The sequence below is a fragment of the Lacerta agilis genome, chromosome 13 (genome assembly GCF_009819535.1).
Source record: "Lacerta agilis isolate rLacAgi1 chromosome 13, rLacAgi1.pri, whole genome shotgun sequence".
In the NCBI taxonomy this organism is placed as follows: Eukaryota; Metazoa; Chordata; class Lepidosauria; order Squamata; family Lacertidae; genus Lacerta; species Lacerta agilis.
The window spans coordinates 6171992-6197528 of record NC_046324.1 but is presented as its reverse complement, the minus strand read 5'-3'; the positions used below and the strand labels follow the sequence as shown (position 1 = coordinate 6197528).

At 46.0% G+C, this 25537-nt stretch overlaps 1 protein-coding gene across 1 annotated transcript in view; it reads right to left on the bottom strand.

The window, feature by feature from the left end:
- The window catches only part of WDR72 (WD repeat domain 72), a 67949-nt gene extending 42932 nt beyond the window's left edge, over positions 1 to 25017 (bottom strand). The window contains exons 1-13 of the mRNA XM_033167608.1: positions 24855 to 25017; positions 24323 to 24429; positions 21754 to 21832; positions 19932 to 20106; positions 18654 to 18730; positions 15376 to 15495; positions 14323 to 14468; positions 13892 to 13988; positions 11313 to 11454; positions 10281 to 10526; positions 7770 to 7990; positions 5550 to 5748; positions 1152 to 1366 (exon numbers count right to left, since the gene is read on the bottom strand). Of these exons, the coding sequence (XP_033023499.1) occupies positions 1152 to 1366; positions 5550 to 5748; positions 7770 to 7990; positions 10281 to 10526; positions 11313 to 11454; positions 13892 to 13988; positions 14323 to 14468; positions 15376 to 15495; positions 18654 to 18730; positions 19932 to 20106; positions 21754 to 21832; positions 24323 to 24429; positions 24855 to 25010 (1980 nt within the window). The 5' untranslated portion in view covers positions 25011 to 25017. The remainder of the gene's footprint in view (positions 1 to 1151; positions 1367 to 5549; positions 5749 to 7769; positions 7991 to 10280; positions 10527 to 11312; positions 11455 to 13891; positions 13989 to 14322; positions 14469 to 15375; positions 15496 to 18653; positions 18731 to 19931; positions 20107 to 21753; positions 21833 to 24322; positions 24430 to 24854) is intronic.
- Between the last annotated feature and the right edge of the window lie 520 nt (positions 25018 to 25537).

Here is a 25537-nt window from a genome sequence, read left to right as displayed (position 1 = left end):
TCATTAGAAGCTTTCATTTAAATAGCGTTGTTATCTAACTACTACTACTACTGTTGTTTATCAGTCACCTCTTAGTCTATATAAATAGTGTCATATCAAAGAGGGTGATTATCATGCCTAATAGCTGCTCCTAATCAACAGGAGATGATGGGCTGTCACCATTAAATACCTACCGGTAAATACTAAATGATCTTTCTACACGTGCAAAGATAGAGAACAATTAAGGCTCCTTCCCTACCAAAAAGCCTAAGCTTTTCAAGCTGCCGGTGTGTATGCAAAACTCAGACTTACTTTTCATCAAGCACAATATAGTTGTATTTCATATATTTACTGGTCAAAATGTCTTGTTAGAAGTGCTAGTTTCATCTGTAGTTGGTGGTTCTGAGGCATGATCAATAACAAATTGAAGGGGCTTCTATAGCTTAAGTAGCATTTACCATATTTTTCCATGTATAAGACGACCTTTTTTCTTATTTTTTGTGATAAATTGAGGGTTGTCTTATACATGGGTTAATATGCTAAGTAAGCGAGGGCTGCGCCGGTAGCAGGGAAATGTTGGAGAGGAGGCTGCTTACCGGGCTCTTTCTGGCTTAGGAAGGGTATTTGGTGAGTGCCAGTATGCGGTGTATTACGGCACCAGTTCCATCTGCCAGAGCGAGGGATCCTCAAAAAGCTGCTCAACAGCTCAGCGAACTTACAAAAGAAGCTCAACAACTGTTGAGGGCTCCCCGAAATAGGGGTCGCCTTATACATGGGTGCGTGTTATACACGGGAAAATGCGGTATATGGACTTGTTATCAATTTACAGAGCAAGTTCACTCCCAACCAACATCCTGAACCCATAAGGATTCAGCCTTCTAGCCAGCGTGGAGCCTGAGCTAAAGGGGCCAGTTACAAGATCAGCACATTGCCTCGGCTCTTGCAGGCAAAACCTGCTTTAATGTTTTCCCGAATGGTGCTCTTGTAACACCATCCCTTCCAGAGAGAGGGGGGGAGGGGAGAGCAAGCAACTTTGGGTCATGTGGCATCAAGGTAGGTTTCCTGAGTGGTGTCCAAGATCCATGGCAGGGGTTTGGACCAGGGGACCTTTTAGGTCCTTTCCAACTCTACAATTCTGCGATTCTGCGATTCTTTGATTTCTGTGCACTCACCTGATGGTGGGAAGACTTTTCTCGATGAGCGAGGCTGCTGTAGGAAAGAGTGCCGATTTTATAGGAGTTGGAAGATTGGCCATCCAGGTTTTCCTGCTTGGGGGTGTCTTCTTCAAAGACGGACGACAGAGAATCTGCCGCTGCCATGACCGAGTCCTCGCAGCAAGCGAGGATTGCCTGAGCAATTTCCCCAGTTTCGTGGCGCTCAAGACTTCCTGGGCAGAGGAGAAATAGTGGTTTGAGAAATTTACAGGCAGCAGAGCATGACTTCACATAAGCAGAGCAGGAGCTCCAGGGCTGAATCAGGGCCAAGAAGGTAAGTTGTAGCTGGACAAGTTCATCCACCAAGTTGAGCATTAAGACTGCCCCATGGATGGCTGTTTAATGGTACCAAGCGAAAAGCCAGCCACGGAATCATACTGCACCTGCTTGCTCAAATGGGAAGTCCCACTGAGCGCCATATTCCGAAGGAAGTTGGTATAGGATTTTGCCAGCTCTGTAAGTGACTTAAAGAACTTCCCAAAGGGATTCTCTGCCAAAAGCCAAACCCATGTCAGTTATATAAACATACACGGCCTATAGCATGACTACAGTCGCAAAGTTAAGAAGAGCAGGCCACCCCTCACCATTGCCATTCCTGCCTCCAGTTTATGCCAGGAATCACACCATTTAAGTCACCCACATGGTTTGTCCCCATACACAGCTGCTGTGAATGGCATAATTAATAACTGTAATAGGGAATAGTTACAGACGCACACTTAAATGATAAGAAATCAATGGATATAATCATCACATTTTTATTTCCTTTCCGGTGAGCAGCTGATTAATTTAATTCTAATGTAGAAGCAGCATAGGATTCTACCTTATATCAAATCATATTGTAACGAGCAACAACAACAACAACAGGATTTCTTACCCACCCTTCATAAGGTCCCTGGGTGGGTTGCAACTCTACAGAAATGCAACATTAAAAGTAGTTTGAACCATTTACATTTGGTGCACCTGGTTCCATGTTTTCCGTGTGCTTCCAGGGGCTCTCCAGCGTCTGAAATGCTGCCCAGGGCAACCAGAGTGTAAGGGAGGGGCATCATCAGGCTTGTTTCATTCTTCCATTTGTTTTTTTTTACCCTGGAAGCTGCTTGCCCAAATCGCCACCAGTCTCTCAGCAGAAACACTTCATAACTTACAGGTTAGCATGGAGATTCCAATCAACAGTCAGCATCCATTCAGCATTTGAATGCTGTCCCCTAGTGTTCCAGGTATCAAATGACAAGAGGCAGGTGGTCCCCTTTTCGCTGTTTCTTTTCTTCACAAGTGCATCTTTCCCATCGCTCATTTATGCTCCAACCTACTTAACATTTGCACAGATAGGAGGGACCAGGCCTCTAACTTCAGAACTCAGGAGACCAAGACTCTCCGGCTGACTCCTTGAATTGTTTTCACTGGAAGACCAAAGCCACTGAAGGCCTCCATTTTCCTCCTTCCCTTTCTTTAATATCCTATCCCTCTTTTCATTGAGAGAGGTCCTCCTCCTCCTCCTCCTCCTCCTCCTCCTCCTCCTCCTCCTCCTCCTCTTCTCTTCCTCTTTGGGACCATCCACACTTTCATTTGTCCCTGATTTCAGGTCACAGATCTGAGAGTGTATTTTTTTTTTTGGTCCTGGGGCTTTTCCCATGAAAACCTGAAATTTACTGCTGAATCGGAACAAATGTCAACCCACAGAAAACCCAATTGGTGGTTGTTCCGATTCAGCAACAAACAGTGGGTTTTCCCAGGGAAAGCAGCAGGACAAAACAAAACAAACACTCAGACCCATCACCTGAAATCACGGGAGAAATGAAAATGTGGAAGGTCCCTCTATTCTGCTAGACTTCCTTACAGCCATTCTGAGCTGGGGTTTTCTTTTCTTTTCGAAAATATTGCTGCATGAAAACCCCAGCACAACAGTAAACTACCTCAGAAGGCACCACACACTTATCTACAGTATTCATTTAAGGAAGTTTTGATATAGAAAAATAAACCAGTAAGACAAAAGGCCTTCAGTTAAAACCAAAACACAGAGGAAAGGGTCAGAGCATGGCACCAAAGTAAATTGCAACATCTTTTCTAGGAACCAAGTGAATTGCCTTTAGAAACTGGGCACATGCCTTCATCTCTCCTCCTCCCCTCTTCTCCCCCGCCTCCTCCCCCAAGTTAACAAACTTTGCCTTGAGGGAAAGCTGACATCCCTTTAAAGAGGCATATAATCCAATTATGAAACCATTAGGTGTTTTCAGGGAGCTCTGTAAGCTTATGGCACCTTCCTGCACTCTGCTTCAGTTGGAATGAGCATGAAGGAAATATCTGTGCCGCGATGCTTGACTATGAGTCTGTCTGCATTCTGGACATTTGGGTTTGCTGGATTTTGAAATGTCTTCTTTGCACTTTTTGCCATTATTTGATCATTATTATTATCCGTGTGCATGCACACACACACAAAACATATATCAAATCAGAGGGCTCAACGACAGTTCTGCTTGTCCCATGCCCAGAAAGCACAAGTCTTTCTGTTTGTCTTGCCACTTTCCCAGGGGAAAACCCACTCTTTAGTGCTAAATCAGAGCAAACATTCCCTGCACACTCACTGCCCTGTTGGAAATGGAAGCCCCGATTTAAGAAGACCAGAAGCTGGCATCCGTTGATCTCAGGAGACAATGGAATAGTGCACCGTTTGGGGGGGTGGGTGGAGTCAAACTGTTGGAAGTTTACAGTGCCTGTTGTGGCTGTAGAGACTTTGAGAGACATGTTTTGTTGCAGCTAAGGCAGGCTGAGGTGTCTGGTTGTGCTACTGTAGATAGCACCTTGGTGTTTCTTCTCTCTGTGCTCCTCCCAGTGGTCATTCTTCCTCTGGTCACTATAAAATGACTCAAATTTTATATGCTGATTCATGTAGGATATGATTAACTCAACCAGCCTTCTTTCCCATGCAAAATACAGCCAGGGGCCCTGATCCATGGATTCTTGCAGCAGATCAGACTGTCTGCACACAATACTTGAAAAGTACGTTTTAAAAAGGAACTGGTTCTAGTTCAAGTTCATCCTTTCCAAAAAAAGGAACTAGTTCCTCTTTTTACAAAACAAACTAGTTCAAATTCATCCTAAAGAGGTTTTTTTGTGCCCTTTCAGATGGCAAGAGCATAGTAGCATTGGGGAAGCATTGCAGAGCAACTCAGAATGACGTGTGGATGACGCAGTATAAATCTATCACTAAGGCACTATTGTTGCATCAGTGTCACAGTGCTGCAGAATGCACCCAGAGGAGAGGAAAAACGCTAGAGGGACCCCAATGCTCAGCCTTTTCCAAGCATTTGTCTAAGGGATGTCTATACAGCAAAGAGTCTTCATCCTGCAGAGTTGCTTATGGGGTGTTTAAACATCTTCCCATTATTAATTCATTCAGACACACTTTTCAATGCATTTCCCCATTGCTTTCCAAACATCCAAAAGTCTGTGTTGTGTTTTTAAAGTGGATTTGTTATGGCAAGAGTGGTCAAGAGTGCTTTAATTTAAATCAGGGGTCGACAAGGTTTACCTCGCATGGGCTGGTTCACTCCAGCAGAGATCCCTCCGTGGGCCTGAACACATGCGCACCCGTGATTTGCAGATTTCCGGCGCCGTAGAATCGATTCCCCATGCTGCGCTGTGCCGGTTTAGCGCAGTGCGGGGGGACTCACCAAGCAGGTGGCCCAGTTCGGGGGCAGCTCGTGGGCTGGTTAAACTACCCCCATGGGCCCCTTGTGGCCCATGGGCCTTAGGTTGCCGACCCCTGATTTAAATGCAGAAAGTTCCAATATGCGCTTGGATCACTCCTGCAATAAAGTGACAGCTTGGAGACACCCTTTATCAGTGTTGACTAACTCAGTGTCGCCAGAAATGGAGAGGGCTTGTGCCAGTTTGGTGCAGTGGTTAAGAGCGACAGACTTGTAATCTGGGGAACCGGGTTCGCGTCTCCGCTCCTCCACATGCAGCTGCTGGGTGACCTTGGGCTAGTCACACTTCTTTGAAGTCTCTCAGCCCCACTCACCTCACCGAGTGTTTGTTGTGGGGGAGGAAGGGAAAGGAGAATGTTAGCCGCTTTGAGACTCCTTCGGGTAGTGATAAAGCGGGGTATCAAATCCAAACTCTTCTTCTTCTTCTCTCACTCTGCCTCAGGCAACTGGCCAGCACAGCAAGGCCTCCAAAGTCTAGCTAATCATTCACTATTCAGAGTCCAAGTTAAATTGCTGAGCGTTATTATTGGCCTTTTTTTCTAACTTTGGCATTTCAAACAGAGTTTGCCTCTGCTAGCTGCTTCTCCAGGCTGGTGGGGTCCCTTGTGTTTTACAAACAAAAGATGGCAAGGAAAGGGAGTGGCCTTACCGGTCTCAATATCCCAGACGTAAACGGAATCATCTTCGCATCCAACCACCAAGAGATTTTCCACAGGGTGCCACCGTAGCCTCTTCACAGGGGAAAGGTGTTTCCTGGCCTGCATGAGGCAGGTTCGCTCTTGTATGTGCAAAAGCACCACAGCGTGGTCATCGCTACACAAGCAGCACACGATCCGGTGGCCTCTGAACTGCAAAGAAGGATAATGCCAAGGTGAGTCGTTCAGAAGCCTGCACAAACACCAAAGGGGAATGTGTGTGGATGTGCGGAACTTATAAAGGGAGCTGACTTCTCTTCTCGGTAGGAAGCCACTGTGAATATGGCAAAAACTAGAGTTTCTGAATGGACTGCGCTATGCACGACACGCCAGGTGGAACAGAAATGCATTTACAAGAAGCAGAGGCAGCCTGAGCAGGTCTGAGGAAGGGATGAGCTCCTGCATTCAGCCAAGTTGCCTGCTTCTCTCTCCTGGGATCCAGTCAGATTCCTGCTCATCCTGTCCCCACCCCCCTGCAAAATTACTACAAGGAAATGTATACATACAGCCTGTTGCCCTTGGAATAGGACAGAAGGGGAAATAATAAAGCTGTGACACTGGGATTCCAATTACACACCTGTAAACAAAGCACACTTGTGCAAAATTGAGTCCAATTTCACACCCTTAACAGCTTTACCTAATGGATGCTGAGCACAGGGTTTTAGTCTTCTAGAGGCACTGAACATGCAATTATGAAGCTCAGTCCCTGCCTTAAGACAGGATCAGCTCCGTACGAAGTACCCCCAGTAGACAACTGCCTGCCCCTCCACTTCTTGAAATATTGAGGGAGAAGACGGTGCCACTGAACATCCTTAGCAACTGACCCCACATCTGAACCGCTTGACTCCTTCTCTCAGTAGAAAAGAAACCATCGATGGCAAGAAGATGACAGACACCTCTCTCTTCCCTAAGAACTCCTTTGTTGGTTGGTTCTTTGAAATCTAATTTAAAGCCTTGTGAAATCTAAATCTGGCCAGATGAGGGCATCGTGGCAAGGCTGAATCGCAGGAAGACGCAATGGCTTCATCTCACAAATTCCACACAAAACCCTGCCCTTCGTCCCTTATTTTGATTATAGACCTCCTTGTGCCAAGGGCTCAGAACAGAGAGGCAAAAGCGGCTGTAGAGACCAACTGGGGCTGCTCTGATGAGGTGAAAGTCTGGGTGGGCACCCTCATTCCCCTCCCACTTCATGGTACCCAAAACTCACTGACTTCACCACCTCCAACCCCTTGGGGCTAGCACTGGCGGGGCAGCCTGGCTGGGCCCCCGTGCCCTGTGTTTTGGATTATCTGCAGTGGGTAGGAATGTCTTGGGGTTTGTTTGTTTTTTGCTGAGGAGCAGAGAGAAGTTGCTTTAAATCAGGGGTAGGCAGCCTAAGGCCCGGTGGCCGATGCAGCCCAATTGCCTTCTCAATCCGGCCTGCGGACGGTCCGGGAATCAGCGTGTTTTTACATGAGTAGAATGTGTGCTTTTATTTAAAATGAATCTCTGGGTTATTTGTGGGGCATAGGAATTCGTTCATTCCTCACCCCCCAAAAAAATATAGTCCGGCCCACCACATGGTCTGAGGGATGGTGGACCGGCCCACGGCTGAAAAAGGTTGCTGACCCCTGCTTTAAATAGTATGGGCTGCTTCTCTGGGATAACTGAGGGGTGCCATTGACAGATTTTTAGTAAACAGAGGCACTTTTAATGGGCAGAGTTTGCAACCCTGGTCATCTACATGCAAAGAAGAGGCAGATAAAAATGTTTTTATTTTACGATAGAAAAAATAGAAAATACGTAATAAAATTAAGAACAACGAAAAACCAAAAACTAAATGCAAGCGCATTCTCCATGGCATATGTCAAAAACCAGGTGCAATTAAATCCTAGGTCAGTGAGCTGAGCAAGCAGTTGTGTCATATGTGGACAATGCTTGTTGTTGTTGTTGTTGTTAATTGAATTTATTTTGTTTATTGTCTGGTGGGTGCAAAGAATGGGGCTTTGCATCACTTGTCATACTACTGAATGCCGGATTTCCTTTTCGGGGTGGGGTGGGGTGTGGATCTGACCCTGCCTGTCGCTGTTGTCCTCTAAGTCTTGCCCAAGAACTCCAGGCAGGAGGGTAGACTAAGCCCTGTCTCTTCTCTCCTTCCAGGAAGACCCATCTCCCTTATGCTCTTTACTTACCCTGTAGTTCTCTGAAGACAACAGCAGATTCGTGACGGGACCAGCTTGCAGTGAAAAGCAATGCAATAATTCCCCGGTAAAAATGTCCCACCAGACCACACTGGAGTCCTGGCTCCCTGACATCAGCCAGCTGGGATCAAACCGGGCTGATCGGCCATGGAGGTATAGTAAGGAGGTCACGCTGGTGCTGTGGTGGCTGAGTATTCTGTGAGGCAGGGGGTCTGAAAGAACAAGGGGAGGGAGAGAGAAGTCAACAACGGAAGCAGAGTCCAGCAGGGGCTCACTCTCTCCTGACAGAAAAGAGTGCAGTCGTCGTCACCTGGCCAGAAACTGTGGCCTCCTTTGCACAGGAGAAGTGTTGATAATGTGCCACGAGCAGAAGAAGAATTATTAGGAATTATAGGGATAGAACTACCTAAATTGTATAGAAATTTATTTATGTACACGACTACAGCGGCAAGAATGTTACTTCCCCAAAAATGGAAAGAAGAAGTCCCAGCAAAGGAAGAATGGATACAAAAACTTATGGAATAGGCAGAAATGGCGAAACTTACCGGAAGAATAAGAAATCATCATCATCAACCTTTTATTGGCATCAAACAAACATACATACATACATACAAAACAGTAGCGAAATAATACTTTCGCAGTGGGGCAAACTATATTAGAAGAGAAAAGAGACAGGACTCCGCTGTCCACGATCACGTCTCTGGGACTCCTGATAACTCAGACGACTGCAGAATATTACGACGAGAAAAGAGCAAATGCAGGTATTGAGCTACCAATTTGGTGAGCTCCTGGTCAGTCCCCTTTAGTAGGAAATGCAAGACTTCCCGCTCTGGTCTCCTTCTAGGGATATAGAGCTGGTCCAGGAATTGCTGGCGGAGATCGACGTAAAGTTTGCAGTGAAAAACCATATGAACAAGGCTTTCCATGATTCAAGATGGCGACGTGAAGGGTAGCCTCGGCTTGCACCCGGTAATGTTTTTCTCCTTTTAAACTCTTTTAAACTTCTTTTTAAACTTTTTTAAAACTTTTTTTTTCCTTTTTAAGTATATCTCAACGCTTTTAAGAGCCTCAACGGCGTTTTAGATTTGTTTAGTAGTGTTTTTATTGTTTTATGGTTTTACTACTCCTATAAATCAGCAATAAGAAATCAAAATAGCAAACTTTTATAAAAGAATGGAAATGGTTTATTGTAAACAGATAAGAACATTAGCAGGATTATTGTAATAACCTGCAGTTTTATGAGTATATATTTAAGTAGATGAATAAATGAGCATATTAAGTTAATTTGGATATGCAGAAGATATTAAAAATAAATTTAAGGAACCACAGAAAGAGGGGGAAGGAAGTCAAGTTTTGAAATGTTGAAATGATTGCAAAATTAGTGAAATGTTTCCTGCTTTAAATAGGAGCATCTTCCTAGCTCAGTCAGTAGAGCATGAGACTCTTAATCTCAGGGTTGTGAGTTCAAGCCCCATGTTGGGTAAAGGATTTGTGTATTGCAAGGGCTTCGACTAGATGACCCCCATGGTCCCTTCCCACTCTACAGTTCTATGATTCCATGATTACGTCTTCTTCTAAAGAGGAGTACACCCCCTCCAAGTGTTTGCCCAGGGCTAAGGTGGTGACCACCCAGGTTGGTGCTTTGGCTTCCATGGGGGAGAACAGCTTGCTCCCACTCCCAAAAGCAGAGCAGAGGAGGATTTCGGGATACCCTCCCTTGGGTAATTTGTGAGCTCCCGTTGCTCGGTCCCTGCTCCTGCCCACCTAGCAGCTCGAAAGCACATCAAAGTGCAAGTAGATAAATAGGTACCACTCCAGCGGGAAGGTAAACGGTGTTTCCGTGCACTGCTCTGGTTCGCCAGAAGCGGCTTAGTCATGTTGGCCACATGATCCGGAAGCTGTACGCTGGCTCCCTCAGCCAGTAAAACGAGATGAGCGCCGCAACCCCAGAGTTGTCCACAACTGGACCTAATGGTCAGGGGTCCCTTTACCTTTACCTTTAATAACCTTTAATGCCTCTTTATAATGTGCCTGTCCACCCAAGCTTTCCTGGACCCCGACTCTTAATTTTTAATTCTTTTGTACACTGGTCAGCTTTATTTGTGAAATACAGGTGCATTTGGGTTTTCTTTCATTTTTATCTAGCTGTTAGGATTTTTTTTATGGAATGCTGTTGTCATTTTAATGGGTTGTCTCCAACATTTGGCATACTGAAATTCTATGTTGTAAACTGTACTGTGGTCTCTTGATGACGGGCAGTATGTAAATTTATAATAATAATAATAATAATAATAATAATAATAATAAATAATGGATGTGTGTAACTGACAGGCCCTTTGATTTCAATGGGTCTACTCTGAGTAGAGCTTCACTGGACACAAACCTATGCAAAGCACTTAGACAGATGTATAGTAAGCAGTGTAGCATTTTAGTTAATAAAATGAGCAGCCCATGCCAGCCAGAAACTCAGGCAACCGGAGTGTCTGCAGGATTCTCACTCACCTTTCAGCAAGGAGCCCTTTCCCATCAGCCTGGCCTTGGCAGCCTGCAGAGCCAGCATGATGAAGATCCTGCCATCCGCAAACCCGCACACCAGTTTATCAAGGCTGGGGATATAAATGGAGGAGGTGATGGCGTCACTCCCCATCCTATTCTCAGCTCCACAGAGGTGGTCGATGATGCCTTCGGCCACAGGACTGCAGCTGTCAAAGCTGTTCTGAAGTGTCCAGGATGTTGCTATAGGGATCTCTAGGGAGAAAAAGAAAGAGGGGGTCGTCCACAGAGCCCAACTGCTTGAGTAGATGGAAGCAAAAATCAAAGACCTTGCTGATATTTGTCTTGCCACCTGTAGGTCACGGCTATAGAAATTAGGATGGGGGTCTTTCTCATCCTGTTTTCAAAGCAAGTCTTATGCCTCATTGCCTCCAGGGAAACCCAGCAGGTTTTTCTTTCTAAGTACTGCTTACAGATTGTGGGTGGGGTGGGGTGGGAGCACATGTGGGCAGGATTCCTGCATTGCAGGAGGTTGGACTAGATGATCGGAGGGGTCCCTTCCAGCTCTATACTTTTCATAGAACCCATAGGATATTGCTGGCATCAGTATGCCAGTCTGTAGTTTTTCTGTATTTAAATTTCCCCTTCTAGGAAAAATCCAGTAAGTTCTTAAAAAAACAACAGCACTATTTTCAATGACATGTTGGTGACATGTGAACAACTCATTTTCAGTAATAGCCACCCTCTGTATTATGTAACAGTCTTCTGTGTCCAAATTGAGGAACTCCTTTGCAAAGCAGGGAAATGAAACATAAAATATTATATCTGTTGACAAGAGGCCATTCATTGTTTGAGTGCAGTGGGATCCCAGAGTCTGAAACATTTGCAAAGGTTTTCCTTTGTTTGAGTCATCATCCTTTAGTCAAATCAGGCCAAAGTGGCATTCCTCCCCCTCCCCCTCCTGGAGACCCCCAACCTTCCCCATTTCACAATCCTTTTAAGCCCCCCTGCCCTCCTGAATGATTCAAAAGTTGAGCCAACCTTTTGGAGAGCCGTCAAGAGTTGAAACTGGCACATCTGGAATATGCCACAGAGTGATTCTGCCTGATGCTGCTCCACAATAAAGGATCTTATAAAAAGGTTCCTTTCTTTCATTGATGAAGCCCATAATGTAAGAAAAACTCTGTTTATTAAAAACAAACAAACAAACCACACATTTAAACTGTATTAGTCGGTTGCAACAAAAGTGGGACCTGAAAGACTAACATATTTAATGTTGCCTTAGCTTTTGTGGGCCACTTTATCAGATGCATGAAGAATTATCCAGATTATATCTATCCACGGCCCTATTCAGATGGGGAGCAGGGTTTTGCCCACTGGTCCTCTGCCTTCTCCCAGCATGACCCACTGGTCATGCCCACAGCATCTGTGCAGGTGTCCCTGGAGCATGGCTAAAGGAACACATCAATATGGGCCTTATTCCTATGAAATGAACAGGGCTTTGATCTGCACACACAGAAGATGGCATGAGGTGTGTCTTTACAAAGTGAAGCTAGGAGACCTTGCAACTCAAGAGGGAAGCATGCCCCATTATTATGCCTAGTCAAATCCCAATAAAGTCCAGTGGAAAAGGTGGAAGATCCAGTCACAGGAGCACCGGAAAGCTGCCCAGCTAACTCAGTGATTGGCCCACCTAACATCACCATCATGTATCATTCTGGACAGCAGTCTTCTCCAACACTTCCTGGGGCTGCCAAGAGTTGAATCTGGGACTTCTCACAAGCAACGCTGTCCATGTACCACTGTGAACTGGGGTTCGTACAAGAGGACTGGCTGTTCCCAGTGGATAATAAGTTGCCAAATCAAGATGAACACCATTTGCTAAACACCTGCTGCAGGACCACTCCCAGATATAGTGACTGTGAGGCAGCCATTGCCAGTCTCGCGTGAGCTCAAACCTGCATCTGAAATGCATCACATGAGCCTCCTCTTGAAACTTTCTGCTTAAGCCCAGCCAGCTCTGATGTCTCTGAGTGAATGTCCAGGGAGATTTAAATGGTTTCCGAGTATCACCATTTTTAATGTCTCGTTTGCCTCCATTTATTCTCTTGCATAATGCATACAGAATAATAGACCAATGTAAATACTAATGTAAATGGTATGGCCAATGTAAATAGCAGGAGGTCCCTGCTTGCGCATATGATGGCATATATCACGCTAGAAGATGTGCAAAAGAACAAGCTCTTGACAGGGATGGAGTCGGCGCCGGGGTTTGTTGCAAGGGGGGTTTGTAGGTCTATATCTTTATAGGGATGCGGGTGGCACTAAACCACTGAGTCTAGGGCTTGCCGATCGGAAGGTCGGCAGTTCGAATCCCTGCGATGGGGTGAGCTCCCGTTGCTCAGTACCAGCTCCTGCCAACCTAGCAGTTCAAAACCACGTCAAAGTGCAAGTAGATAAATAGGTACCGCTCAGGCGGGAAGGTAAACAGCATTTCCGTGTGCTGCTCTAGTTTCGCCAGAAGCGGCTTACTCATGGTGGCCACATGACCCGGAAGCTGTCTCAGCCAGTAAAGCAAGATGAGCGCTGCAACCCCAGAGTCGTTCGCAACTGGACTTAACTGTCAGGGGTCCTTTACTTTTACCTTTATCTCTATGGGATGGCCCGTTGTTGCTCATGAGCAGTTAAGGTGGAGGGCAGTGTGTTTGGGACAATCTACCTCCAGCATTCTTAAAATTACTGTAGCCCTCATTGAGACTAGCAAGTTACCAGGACAGGCCCAAAAGAGGAAGTATAGCTTTCAACTGCCACAATTTAACCATGGCATTCCTGGAAATGCAGAAGCCATCCTGTGCGTTTCCCTGTTTTCCTTATTTTCATCTGTCAGACTTTGGAGGGTATGCTAGAGCCCCCTGCTAAAGTTCTCTCCAGTGCATCAAAAAGGATCTACATCCTCTCTTGGAAGATCCCACAAGCCTAGAAGGAAGACCAGTACTTGTTTGCAAAAGGTCTTCCAGTTTGAAGAAACTTCTCACCCATAATAGACCGCCTAACAAACAGAGTTGAAAGCCCGAGAAATAGACCTTGCAGCAAGGCCCAGCGTCAACTCTCTGATCCCACATTGACTTCACCAATGTCCTCATGGGATCTGAGAACATCGCACGCAATGGAGGCCAAGGGTTCTTGAAGCAACCCACCCCATAACAACACAGCTCAGGTGCTCAAAGAGCATCACACTCCCACTCTCAATTCACTGGTAGGGTAAAAGGATTCGGGATGAGGGGTTTTTCTTTGTTTAGATGTTACCGCAAGGGGGGAAATAGAGCTCTATATCACCTGCCTATTTGGGGAAGGTCGGTGTCTGAGTCTGCCACCGGTGAAATCACTTTCAGGCATAAGTGCCAACTTGGCCCCATGAACGTGGGTGCCTGGGGTCATGGGTGCCAAGCATCGTGCATGGCCCTGGCACTGAAATTTGTGTGTGCCCAGCCCCTTCATGGGGAATTCTGCGGGTGCTCGGGCACCCAGGGCCCCAGGGAGTTGGCACCTATGCCCTCTGGTCACCTTTCCGTTTTCAATGCAGAAATCATTTTGGTAGCTCTGGAGCCCAACTGCATTACCTTCTCATCTCCCACATCAGTAGAACAAAGTAAATGAGGGTGGAGGGTTTCTTTGAGCGGTCGTCCATTGCATGGCTGGATGCTTCGCGAAAGACCACTGGATAAGTAAAAGAGAAAGGCAGGAGGAGTGAATGTCAAAACTTTGGAAATGCATGCATCAAGACGACAAGCAGGGAGTGTCTGAGACTCCCAGGATCAGTTAAAAGTAATTATGGGGCATTTCCTTCTTGGAAGCATACACACACACACACTGGCCAGCTGACGTGGTTCCTGACATGGCTAATCTCACCCCCTACCAGGCCAAACAAAGGCTGGTGGCTGAGCATAGCCTCTTGTGCTTCCATCGCTGTGACCGGGGGCTTTTCATCATGAGTCCCCCCAAGTTCAGCTGGTGCCTGAAACTTCTTTGTGTCCTTCCCATCTGAGCCCACCTGTTCAGCAGCTGGTAGATGAAGCCACGGCCGTCCTCCATCCAGATGATGAGCCTGTGAGCAGCGAGGACTTCGCCTCCAGCAAAGGACTGGCCACTCGGGCTGAATTCAGTCCACAGCAAGGAGAAGTCACAATAATCGTATATCTAAAGTCAAGGAAAGAAATACTGGTTTCCCCATCGAGACACTGACATTAATAGCTACTTCGGATGAGCAAAGGCTCAATGGTGTCCCAAAGGGAAAGAAGGGTTTTAACTGCAATTTCCATGTAAAATGGAATGTCTGGTAACTAGAGCCCCACATGGAGGCTCTTTATCAATGGCTGCTCCATTCATTCATTCATTCATTCATTCATTCATTACTTCAGGAGGAGCAGTTCTAATCATCCCACGGAAGTGAAGTGAAATCTGGCAATGGCAAAACATATTTGCCCAGCTCCACAAGTGGTATGTAAGCTAATAAATAATAATTTGTAGCTCCTGCTTGTGAGAGCTGCTGGGCTGCCTCCTCTGCTTTCCTCCTCTTAGCAGGGGCAGGTGGTGGGAGAAGGGGGGGGGGTATTTATTTCAGGCCAGGGAGCATCATGCAAACATTGGAGCTCCCTGGACAGAGCAAATTGCCAAGTCAAGGTGAAAACCTCTTGTGCAACTCATTAATCGGTTGTAACAGAAGCTTTGCAGAGTCACAGGCCTGATTTTGTAATACTGATACAGTTCACATAGCGGAAAGTCTGCTTCAATTCAGTGGTGGGTAAAGAAATGGCAATTGAAGATGTAAGCCCTTATTCTGGTTTTATTTCGTTTTCCAACTTGGGCAAATCTTGATCTTTCTTTAAAATTAAAGCAACATAACAACAGTAGATTGCATGAGTTTGTCAACATATATGGATTGGGGGTTTTATTTTGCAATTTCACCCATGGAGAGTTCACTAATCATCTGGGACTCCACAAGCTCTTGAAGTTTTACAGGAAGGAGGGGGAGAGAGAGAGAGAGAGAGAGAGAGAGAGAGAGAGAGAGAGAGAATATTCCATGGCATGATTCTGTAGCATGTACCTTCCAGCAGCTGGAAAACACGACGAGAAGAAGCCTTTCCGTAAAGGTGCAAAATCTGACGGTGCAGCAGGGAGCACAGTCCAGAGATTTGGATTCCCTTTCATGAATATTCTGCCTCTCCTGAAAGCAAAATAAAGCAAACCATGGCTGTGTTGAACAAGAAAAAGCCAGTCGCCATCCTAATAATCTGGACGTCGCTACAGGGCTTTATATACAAAAGCGGCTAGGCTCAGGAACAGTTTCTTCCCTTGCACCATTAAATTGTTAAATTCGTAGTTATGTAGCGGAAGGGGAGGCCAGTTATGGGTGGTTTTCCTTTGCTGTGTTATTGTATTGTGAGTGGAATAGTGTTGTATAAGGTACGTTTATATTGCAATGTAGCCGAAGCCAAATTCCAAGTATGTTGGTACTTGGCCAATAAAATTATTCTTCCTATTCCTAAAAGGGTGTTCTTGGTATAAAGACCTTGGCCTTGCTGTGAAAAGAACGAGGCAACAAACTGCAGGCATTCCAGAGTCTGCAGAAAGAATTGCACGAGCCAAATGACACTCTCACCATCTCTCAGCAGGGCAGCCAAAGAACTCCCAGAGGCAGCAGGAGGGATGTTCAGCCACCCAGGTGGTTCCTTGCAGGAAGATGTAAAGACAGCCTTTGCAACAGGCTGCATCAACACAGGCTGAGGAATCATAGAGTTGGAAGAGACCACAAGGGCCATCCAGTCCAACCCTCTGCCAAGCAGGAAACACCATCCAAGCATTCCTGACAGATGGCTGTCAAGCCTCCGCTTAAAGACCTCCAAAGAAGGAGACTCCACCACACTCCTTGGCAGCAAATTCCACTGTCAAACAGCTCTCACTGTCAGGAAGTTCTTCCTAATGTTGAGGTGGAATCTTATTTCTTGTAGTTTGAATCCATTGCTCCGTGTCCGCTTCTCTGGAGCAGCAGAAAACAACCTTTCTCCCTCCTCTATATGACATCCTTTTATATATTTGAACATGGCTATCATATCACCCCTTAACCTTCTCTTCTCCAGTCTAAACATACCCAGCTCCCTAAGCCATTCCTCATAAGGCATCGTTTCCAGGCCTTTGACCATTTTGGTTGCCCTCCTCTGGACACGTTCCAGCTCATCACTATCCTTCTTGAACTGTGGTGCCCAGAACTGGACACAGTATTCCAGGTGAGGTCTGACCAGAGCGGAATACAGTGGTACTATTACTTCCCTTGATCTAGACACTATACTCCTATTGATGCAGCCCAGAATTGCATTGGCTTTTTTAGCTGCTGCATCACACTGTTGACTCATGTCAAGTTTATGGTCTACCAAGACTCCTAGATCCTTTTCACGTGTACTGCTCTCAAGCCAGGTGTCACCCATCCTGTATTTGTGCCTTTAATTTTTTTTGTCCAAGTGTAGTACTTTCCCTGTTAAAATTCATCTTGTTTGCTTTGGCCCGGTTCTCTAATGTGTTAAGGTCATTTTGAAGTGTGATCCTGTCCTCTGGGGTATTAGCCACCCCTCCCAATTTGGTGTCATCTGCAAACTTGATCAGGATGCCCTCAAGCCCATCATCCAAGGATGGGGGAGGGATTCCCATCTTTAAGGCTCGCAGCACCACCCCTGCAATCTTCTTCTTCTAATGCTAGGGAATTTATTATTATTATTATTATTATTATTATTATTATTATTATTATTATTATTATTTCTGCTAGAAGGAGCACAGAGGGGGAAAATGCCATGGTGCATCTGTAACAGCGAAACCAGATGTTTTATTCATCTGCAATAAAACATGTCTCTCCGCTATCAGTCTCTACAGCCACAGCAGACACCGTAACTCTCCAGCGGTTTGACTTTACCCCAAAGGCACACTCCTCCATTGTCCCTTGAGACGGATGGATGCCAATAACAACATATTATATATTTATTCATACCCTGCCATTTTCCCTGACGGGACTGAAGACAGCTTACAGATAGAAACAAGAATGGTGGAAAACATAGAAAAGGCAATCATTAAAAAACAATTAAACATTTGTCTACTGTATCTATCACCCATACATGAAGTCGTGGGCAGGATTTGAAATATAAGCAGTGGGTTACAAAAAGATCTAATGCTAGTGAAGTTTAGATAATAAAAACATATGTCTTGGAAAACAGCTGATAAAAAGTATTATTATTATTATTATTATTTGTTGCATTTATATAACGCCCTATACCCAGGGGTCTCAGGGCAGTTCACAGAATAAAATCAAGATATAAAACCACAAAATACATAATAAAAACAACAACCCAAAACAAACATTAGGAAAGGAGGGGTGGGAAATCAAGAAGAAATTTATGTTGGGCGGAAATTGTATATGACGATAAATGTTTTGGATTTTTTTGGAGATTTAATTAAAAAAAATTATTCACACACACAATTAAATTAGAACTATATACATATATAAAATCTGTTTTAAACATACCAATAATTATACACACAAAAAAAACAGCATAGCACCAGACCTTCAGCAAAAAGTAATCAGAGGGCCTGAGGCTGAGGAGGAGGAAGGAGGACTTGAAGCTCCATCATGAGTGCTTAAACTCTCCCTCACATCTCCATCCCTTCCATTTATTTCCAGGCTCAAATTAAAGTGCTGGTATGACACTTTATATGCTCCCGAATATGCCTTGGGATCAGGCCACTTGAAGGACCACCTAGAGCCACATGACGTTGCCCAGCCTAGAGGTCCAGCTTGGTGGTCCACTGCTATAATCAGGTTAGCAGGGCTTTTTTGGTGGTGACTCCACATCCCTCCAGCACTTTATATCCTCCTCCCCTTCCTCCCTTGTACTTTTCAAATGGAAAAAAGTCTTGACTCCATCTAGTGTTTCACTGATATGTTTGTTGGCAGACTGCTATTTTATGTATTGTTTTGCTATTAATCATATTAATGTTTTAATCAGAGTTCCTTGGGCTTGACCTTAAAAGTCTGGCTGAAAATAACTTAAATAAATATAAATCTAGCAATCAGAATTGTGATGCTGTGCTGACTGCAGAAGCCTCCAAATTTAAGAGTCCCAAGGCCAGGCAGGCCCTTCCTCGTTCCTTTAGCCATAATCTGCATTATCCTCCTCTTCCTCTTCCAGCCACTCCTCATTGCAGATGATTCAAAAATTCCGATTCTGAATAAAAGCTAAAATATCAAGTAACTGCAGAAAACTAGTACAGCATTTCACAAGGGATAGAATGTAGAATTTCGACATATGGGGCCTGCCAGCCCAGATTGTAGCTCCTTACCCGTATCCTGCTAACTGATGAGGACAGATCCCAGACTTTAAGGGTTCCTGTTGCGGAGATGGCTATTAAGGAATCCTCTGTGAAAAAGCAACAGAGACATATTTTCAGTGGGAAGAGCAATCCACACAACAAGGGGATAGAGCCGAAACAAAAGGGCAAGGGGCATGGATGAGGGGGAGAGGCAGGAGGATATGGGCTGGTTGTGTGAAATGAAGGAGCAAAGATGCTTGTTGGGATGAAGCCACAGAACAGGATCTCTACCTAATGCCAATGAGCCACCTTTCCTCCTGACTGGAAGCTGTTCCCCCATTGGGAGATTCATTCCCCGTGTGCAGTCATGGGATTGTTGTCTATCACATGGCAGTGTTTTCATTCCGCAGAGTGGGAAGTGACGGAAGACAGGATGTTTGTCTTACTGTGTTCCTGAAGTGGGACTGTTGTCCTTTGTTCTTTCTCTTTGCTGTCTGACGCTAGGGAAAGAGGGAGCCATGTTGAAGAGCTCCGCGTGTTTATTATATGTAAATAAAGTAGGTTAGCCAACATGCTGAGTTGCTGTGGTCTGTTATGCAACTGTGCAAACCTCTGCGGATCCAGTAAGAGTGTGCTGATGTCCTCCCACATCAGTCACTGTGATGTTCGGGCTGAAGAAGCTTAAGAAGCTTAAGAAGCTCCTGAACAATCATCCAGGAAGGAGGGAACAGGCCAGTCAGGCATGTGTCTCTGCCAGGGTCCTACTTGTGAGTAGGCCGTTTCCTGACACACACACACACAGCTCTCTCCTTATGATTGCACGAAATATTGGTTCTTGCATCTGCCCGTTCATAATGAATCTCCTGATAACAGCAGTCTCCCAAGCATGAAAGCCAACTCCTAGGTGCCAAGGTCCCTTCTGGCCCCCCAAAAGCTTAGCTTTCAAGTACGGTACTCTGCTGATCTCACTCACATGAGCAAGGAAGGGTAAGGACTAAACCATATATCCTCTCCTAGTGCCAAAACCCATTCCTACAGAAAGGAACAGGGAAAAGTGGAAAAAGAAGGGCAGGGACTAGGGAGAAAGGAGCAAAGGGTGCAGCAGAGAGTAGGAAAATGTGTCAAGGAGAAAGCTGAAGGCCTGGAGAAAGCAGGGCTCAGGTGAAAACCTGCCGGGGGGGGGCAAAGTAACAGACTGGTTGGCCACCCACTCAGCTGAGATCCTGCTTTGCAGCCGCAGGGATGCCACAGCCTGTCCTTTTGGTCCTGGCCTAGTCCCACCCACAGAAACATCCAGCTTTGACCTACCTTGGATCCGAGGGGAATGCACTAAGCACATGCAGCTGATCCAATCCGAAGACTGAGAGGACGTCAAGGTGTGAAGCACAGACAGCGCTTTGGCATCGATGATGAGGATATCGTTATACTGCCCACAGCAGAGGAGCCAGCCCTCCCCCGTCATGCGGAATGAGCTGTGGTAATACTGAGCAAAGGAGGAAAGCCACAACAGGTTAGCCACGAGAAGACCGTGCAAAGACCGCTGAGGGATTGCTTTCGGTCATGGGGCTCTGGTGTGCATGCTAGAAAACAAAATGTTGTCGCCCATATTAAAATGCCTTTTGGCTACTCTTAGGTGCAGATATGGAGATGGGGAATTTGCTGGCTTCCTAAGCGTTGGTTTGCACTGAGAACTCCCCAAGAAGACTGCCACCACTCACTACCCTAGGGTGATCATTCCTATTCCAAAGCCCAAACCTCTTGTGCTGTGACAAAGGTGGGCAAAAAAGAGACTCCTGGCACCTCCCTGGCAAATGAATAGACCTCCATTGGGAAGCCCGTGCCATGGATTTACACCCCATTTGGGGCTGGTGCCCAGAGCAGACAGGTCCTGTGCATGCAGTGGAAGAAATGGCCCATGCGTCTCTCTCCTCACCCCCAGCCCTCTCCAATGCCGTACAATAGACTTGTACAGCTTATGACAGAATCAGGACCCAAATAACCCCAAAGCGGCAAATGGAATGCAACTCATACAAACAGCATGAGCATTGCGTGCGCTTGACATTTGTAGAGAAATGGTTGCAACCCGTCCAAATCCATGGGGAGAAGCCACACTGGACACACTTCAAAGCCCATGAAAAAACGCTAAAAGTTGCCCTGCTGCACAGAAAAGGCACCTGCAGCTTTCCTGCAAGCAGCTGGATTGGGGCCAGCAGGGAAGAAGAAGAAGAAGAAGAAGAGTTTGGATTTGATATCCCGCTTTTTACTACCCGAAGGAGTCTCAAAGCGGCTCACATTCTCCTTTCCCTTCCTCCCCCACAACAAACACTCTGTGAGGTGAGTGGGGCTGAGAGACTTCAGAGAAGTGTGACTGGCCCAAGGTCACCCAGCAGCTGCATGTGAAGGAGTGCAGACACGAACCCGGTTCCCCAGATTACGAGTCTGCCGCTCTTAACCACTACACCAAACTGGCTCTGCATCACCCCAAGAGGTTTTGGAGCCTCCCTCATGGCTTGCTTTGATCTCTTTGGAAAGAGACTGCTGGGTTCCTCTGGTCCAGGCGCTCATCCTTGCCGTATCCTGAGGTCCTCAGCTGAGTTTGCCAGCAGGTGTGCATCTGCTCAGCCCCATGGGTGTGAGGGAGAGGATAGTCAGGGGCAGCAGGTATGGCACTTTGATATGTTTCCTCAGCCACATCAGCCACCTCTCTAGCAGTTGCCCAGCTTGACCTGTTTGCCTCCCTCCTCTCTGGCCTTCATTGACCTGATGGAGGGGAGGGGGCCACCAGTGGAGCTTCCACCTGTACTCAGCCCAATGATTTGCCCCTGCAGTGCTGGGAACAGCTAGCTCCTGGAACTGAGGACGAAGACCAGCAGGCAGAAAGTGCCCAGGGGAACAGCTGCACTGAAGAGACATTGCACAGCAAAGAAAGAGCTAGCCTGTATTCTGACAGCTCAGGGTGCTAGTATGGTGGTTGCTTTGCTGAGATTCTAGTGACCCAATCAGCTCCAGGAAGGACAGCATTTCTGTGGATCTGTTTTTTTATTTTTTAAAAAACATATGGAGGAAGAATCATCCAGGCTGGGTGCAGAGAGTCCAAATGGGCAGATGGACAGAAGTTGGCTGTACTTACACAAATCGCTGTGTGCCGAAAGGGAAGCCTCGTGCTCTCCACACACTGCCCAGAGATGACGTTCCAGATGCACATTTCCCTGTATAAAAAAAAAAAAGAGCTTGCTGTCTGATATGATTTCTAGTCAAGTAGTCAGAATAATAGGGATGCGGGTGGCACTGTGGTCTAAACCACTGAGCCTAGGGCTTGGCGGTTCGAATCCCTGTGACGGGGTGAGCTCCTGTTGTTCGGTCCCAGCTCCTGCCCACTTAGCAGTTCGAAAGCACGTCAAAGTGCAAGTAGATAAATAGGTACCACTGCGGCGGGAAGGTAAACGGCGTTTCCGTGCGCTGCTCCAGAAGCAGCTTAGTCATGCTGGCCACATGACCCGGAAGCTGTATGCCGGCTCCGTCAGCCATTAACGCAAGATGAGCGCCGCAACCCCAGAGTCGGACACGACTGGACCAAATTGTCAGGGGTACTTTTACCTTTACCTAGTCAGAATAATAATTTCTTGTGGCTTGGGTGATTTTTCTCGGTGCAGAGGACCGACCATTTGCGTGGCTGACTTGCAGAGGGAAACCTGAGGGGAAACTGCTGCTGTTTATTGGGTTGGAGGGAGGAGGCCAGACAGCAGGAGCAACAGCAGCACAGCCTCACTTTGCTTTGGAAATTGCAGCTGGCTGCTGCCATAGCTACCTGCAAGGGCACGACAGGCCTGTGACAAAAGCAGCCATTATGGCTCCCATTACAGCTCGTCAACTTGTCACCGCAGCTATCATTTATTGGAAGTGCAGAAAGTGATTTTCATTTCACTAAACTTGAACTGCCTGCTTTGCAAAAGCATCCTCCCTCCCTCCCCTTTCTCTCTGCCCAGGGCCAGGGCTCCTCAGGAAACGTGTCAATCTGGGCGAAGAACAAACAGTGACACCCTGAGGACAGCTGTGAGATGTGCGCCTCATTGCAGAACCACCAGTGTGAATTCAAGGGTTGTGAGCTCATATTGCTGAAGATTTATTGCTTTATTGTATTGTGCAAATTATTTTAAATTTGGTAAACATGGCTTCTGTTAGGTCTGTCAAAATGTTTTCACAGCCCAATCCTATGCACGTTTACTTGGAAATAAGTGCAGTATAAGAATGCAGTCTAAATCTATGTAATTTGGCACTATTCTTTTGAAGAGCAAGAAAACCCTAGTGCATCCATACATCCAAACCCCTGGCAGTCTCTTTGTTTCTTTCTGAGCCCATTGTGATGTTATGTGGATTATCAGCACCATCACAAACACCCAGAAAGGTACACCTTGGACCTTCTTTTAGAAATGTCCACAGATGCACCAGCCTCTGTGAAGGGCCCCAATATCATATTTAAACATCTCCACCCTTTATAATCTTTCAATTAATAATTTAATGCTGTATTGTTTTTAATACTTGATTGGGAGCTGCCCAGAGTGGCTGGGGAAACTCAGCCAGATGGGTGGGGTATAAATTTATTATTATTATTATTGCCACTATGAAATTCATTCTGAAAAGTGAGGTTAGGAAGACACAGTGGATATTATGATGAAATCCAGTCATTTACCAAAATGTCCAAAGCCCAAACATTTCTTTCCTGTCTCATCACATTATTGGTAAACATCAACTTTCATCACATTTACTGGGACACATACAATTATAAACACACAAGCTACTTCACGGAAGCACATTGAAGTACTTAAACTGCTTCAGCCAGGTATTTTCATATTTTGAAAGCAAACAACATTGGCTGGCTGGCTTCTGAGCCCAGGTCAAGAAGCTGGCATTAACCCAAATGCCTGAAGGGTGTGCCAGCAACTTGACTTAAAATGTCTCACAATCTTCAGCCAATATCATGCTCTAGCAAACATTCTTGATGCATGAAGACAGGAGGACAAGGTCTTTTCTGTGGTGGCTTCAGAATGCCCTCCCCAAAGAGACAAAAGATGTCTCTACATCTTTTGGATGTTAGGTTAAGAAGACATTCTTATATGCCCAGGAATTTTAAATTGTTATGTTGCTTTAGTCCTGCTCAGTAGTTTTTAGGGTTTTTGCCTTTCCGTTTGTTACGAAGGCCACTGGTTTTATTGTGTTTATGCTGTGTAAGGATACTTTTATTCATGCTTCTTGTACACTGCCTAGGAATCCTTGGGTGAAGGGTGGTTTTAAAATATTTTATCTCACACAGGCATTCATCATTCATAGGTGCACATATTCAGAGCCCGAAGAGATCAAAAACATGCATTTTATATATGCCACACTTATGTTTACTGGCTGTGGCATATTGGAGAGCTTGTTTGGTTTTGCTTCATCTGCCAGACCTTCGTGCGCTGAGGGCCCTCCCTCCAAGACTGTCCCCTGGGGAAGGAGTAGCAGAACTGGGCTGCTATGCAGCTCCCACCATCTTCTCTGGGGCTCTTCTAGGAGATGTTCCTGGTGGATCCTGTCTAGCAAGGATCGCTCTTCCCCAAAGCCATGAATCGTCAGCCTACTGTTCAAGAAGAGATTGCATCCTTCCTCCCACTGTTGAAATGAAGAGATGGTTGCATGTCATTTGGAAATGCAAAGCGACTGACCCGTTCTCAGTAGCACTGACCACGTATGGATGCTTCTCAAAGTCCCTCGCCTTGGCCAAGCATGTCACTGACGCCGTGTGACCAAAGAGCATTTGCTTTGATGAAATCTAGAACAGCAAAACCATGCAACAATGTCAGAGTGGCTGTTTTTTAAGGACACGCGAGTAAAAAATTCTTTCCTCGGCCACACAGAGCAGAGATGTCCTGCTGCTGAGAGGAGGAGATGGGGACTGGTGCTTCTGGGGTTACTATGAGCCCTTCCGGGGAAGGAGATTCATACAGCCTCTGGTATCTCATGACGAGCCCATGTTCTAAAGTAGCTGTTCAAAAATAATACTGCTAATAGTTTTATATACCATGGGAAATAGGATTTGAGAGGGGTTTCTTCCACGAGGAGTTCTGACCACTGATGTACTGATGTGGTATGTTTTGGGCAGGGTAGCTATAAGAGGCCTCATGGAAAGGAAAGAAGGAAGGAAGACATGATAGGATGGGGCAGCAAGATGGCTTATTACCCTGCAATACCACAAACCTTCAGGTCTGATGATGACAGATCCCAGAGGCAGATTTGTCCTTCTTGACTCCCCGTAACAATGGTTCTCTGGTCTTCCGTGATCAAGATGGCTGTGATGCTATGAGCTGGGGCTTGATTCCCCCACAACGTCACAAGCTGAACTGAGGTCTTCATGGTGAGCTAACCTAAAAACAAAAGGAAGGGCATTCACCAGTCGGTTGAATAGAGAGATGATTATTATTATTTAGCTTTCTCAGTCATTGCACCACCCCTGTGGAACTCTCTCCCCTCAGAGGTCCACCTGGCCCCATTGTTTTGGGTGGTTTGGCACCTGAGGAAGAAAAGGTGGTTATTCCAGAGACCTCTCTTATTTGCTGAATATATTTAGAGCCCATCTTCTTGCAAGGTGATTACCAATCGCACAACAAAAACAAGGCACTGTTTGTGCTGCCGCTGCCTCCCTTGGTCTTCTCACTCTTGACTTGGAAGGTAGAACTACCTGCCTGGATGAGGACAGCTCCCTTCCTGCTCTGCAGGCCACACCTTAGTTGGTGAAGGAGCACCATTCCTTGGGCCCATCAGAAACTCACTCCAATACCAGATGAAAGAAACATTTTTAAGAACAGGATCTAAGAGACAAAAAGGATGTAAAAAGCTATCTAGCTGCAGACTATAGCGGAGAGTCCCACAATGCTCACATA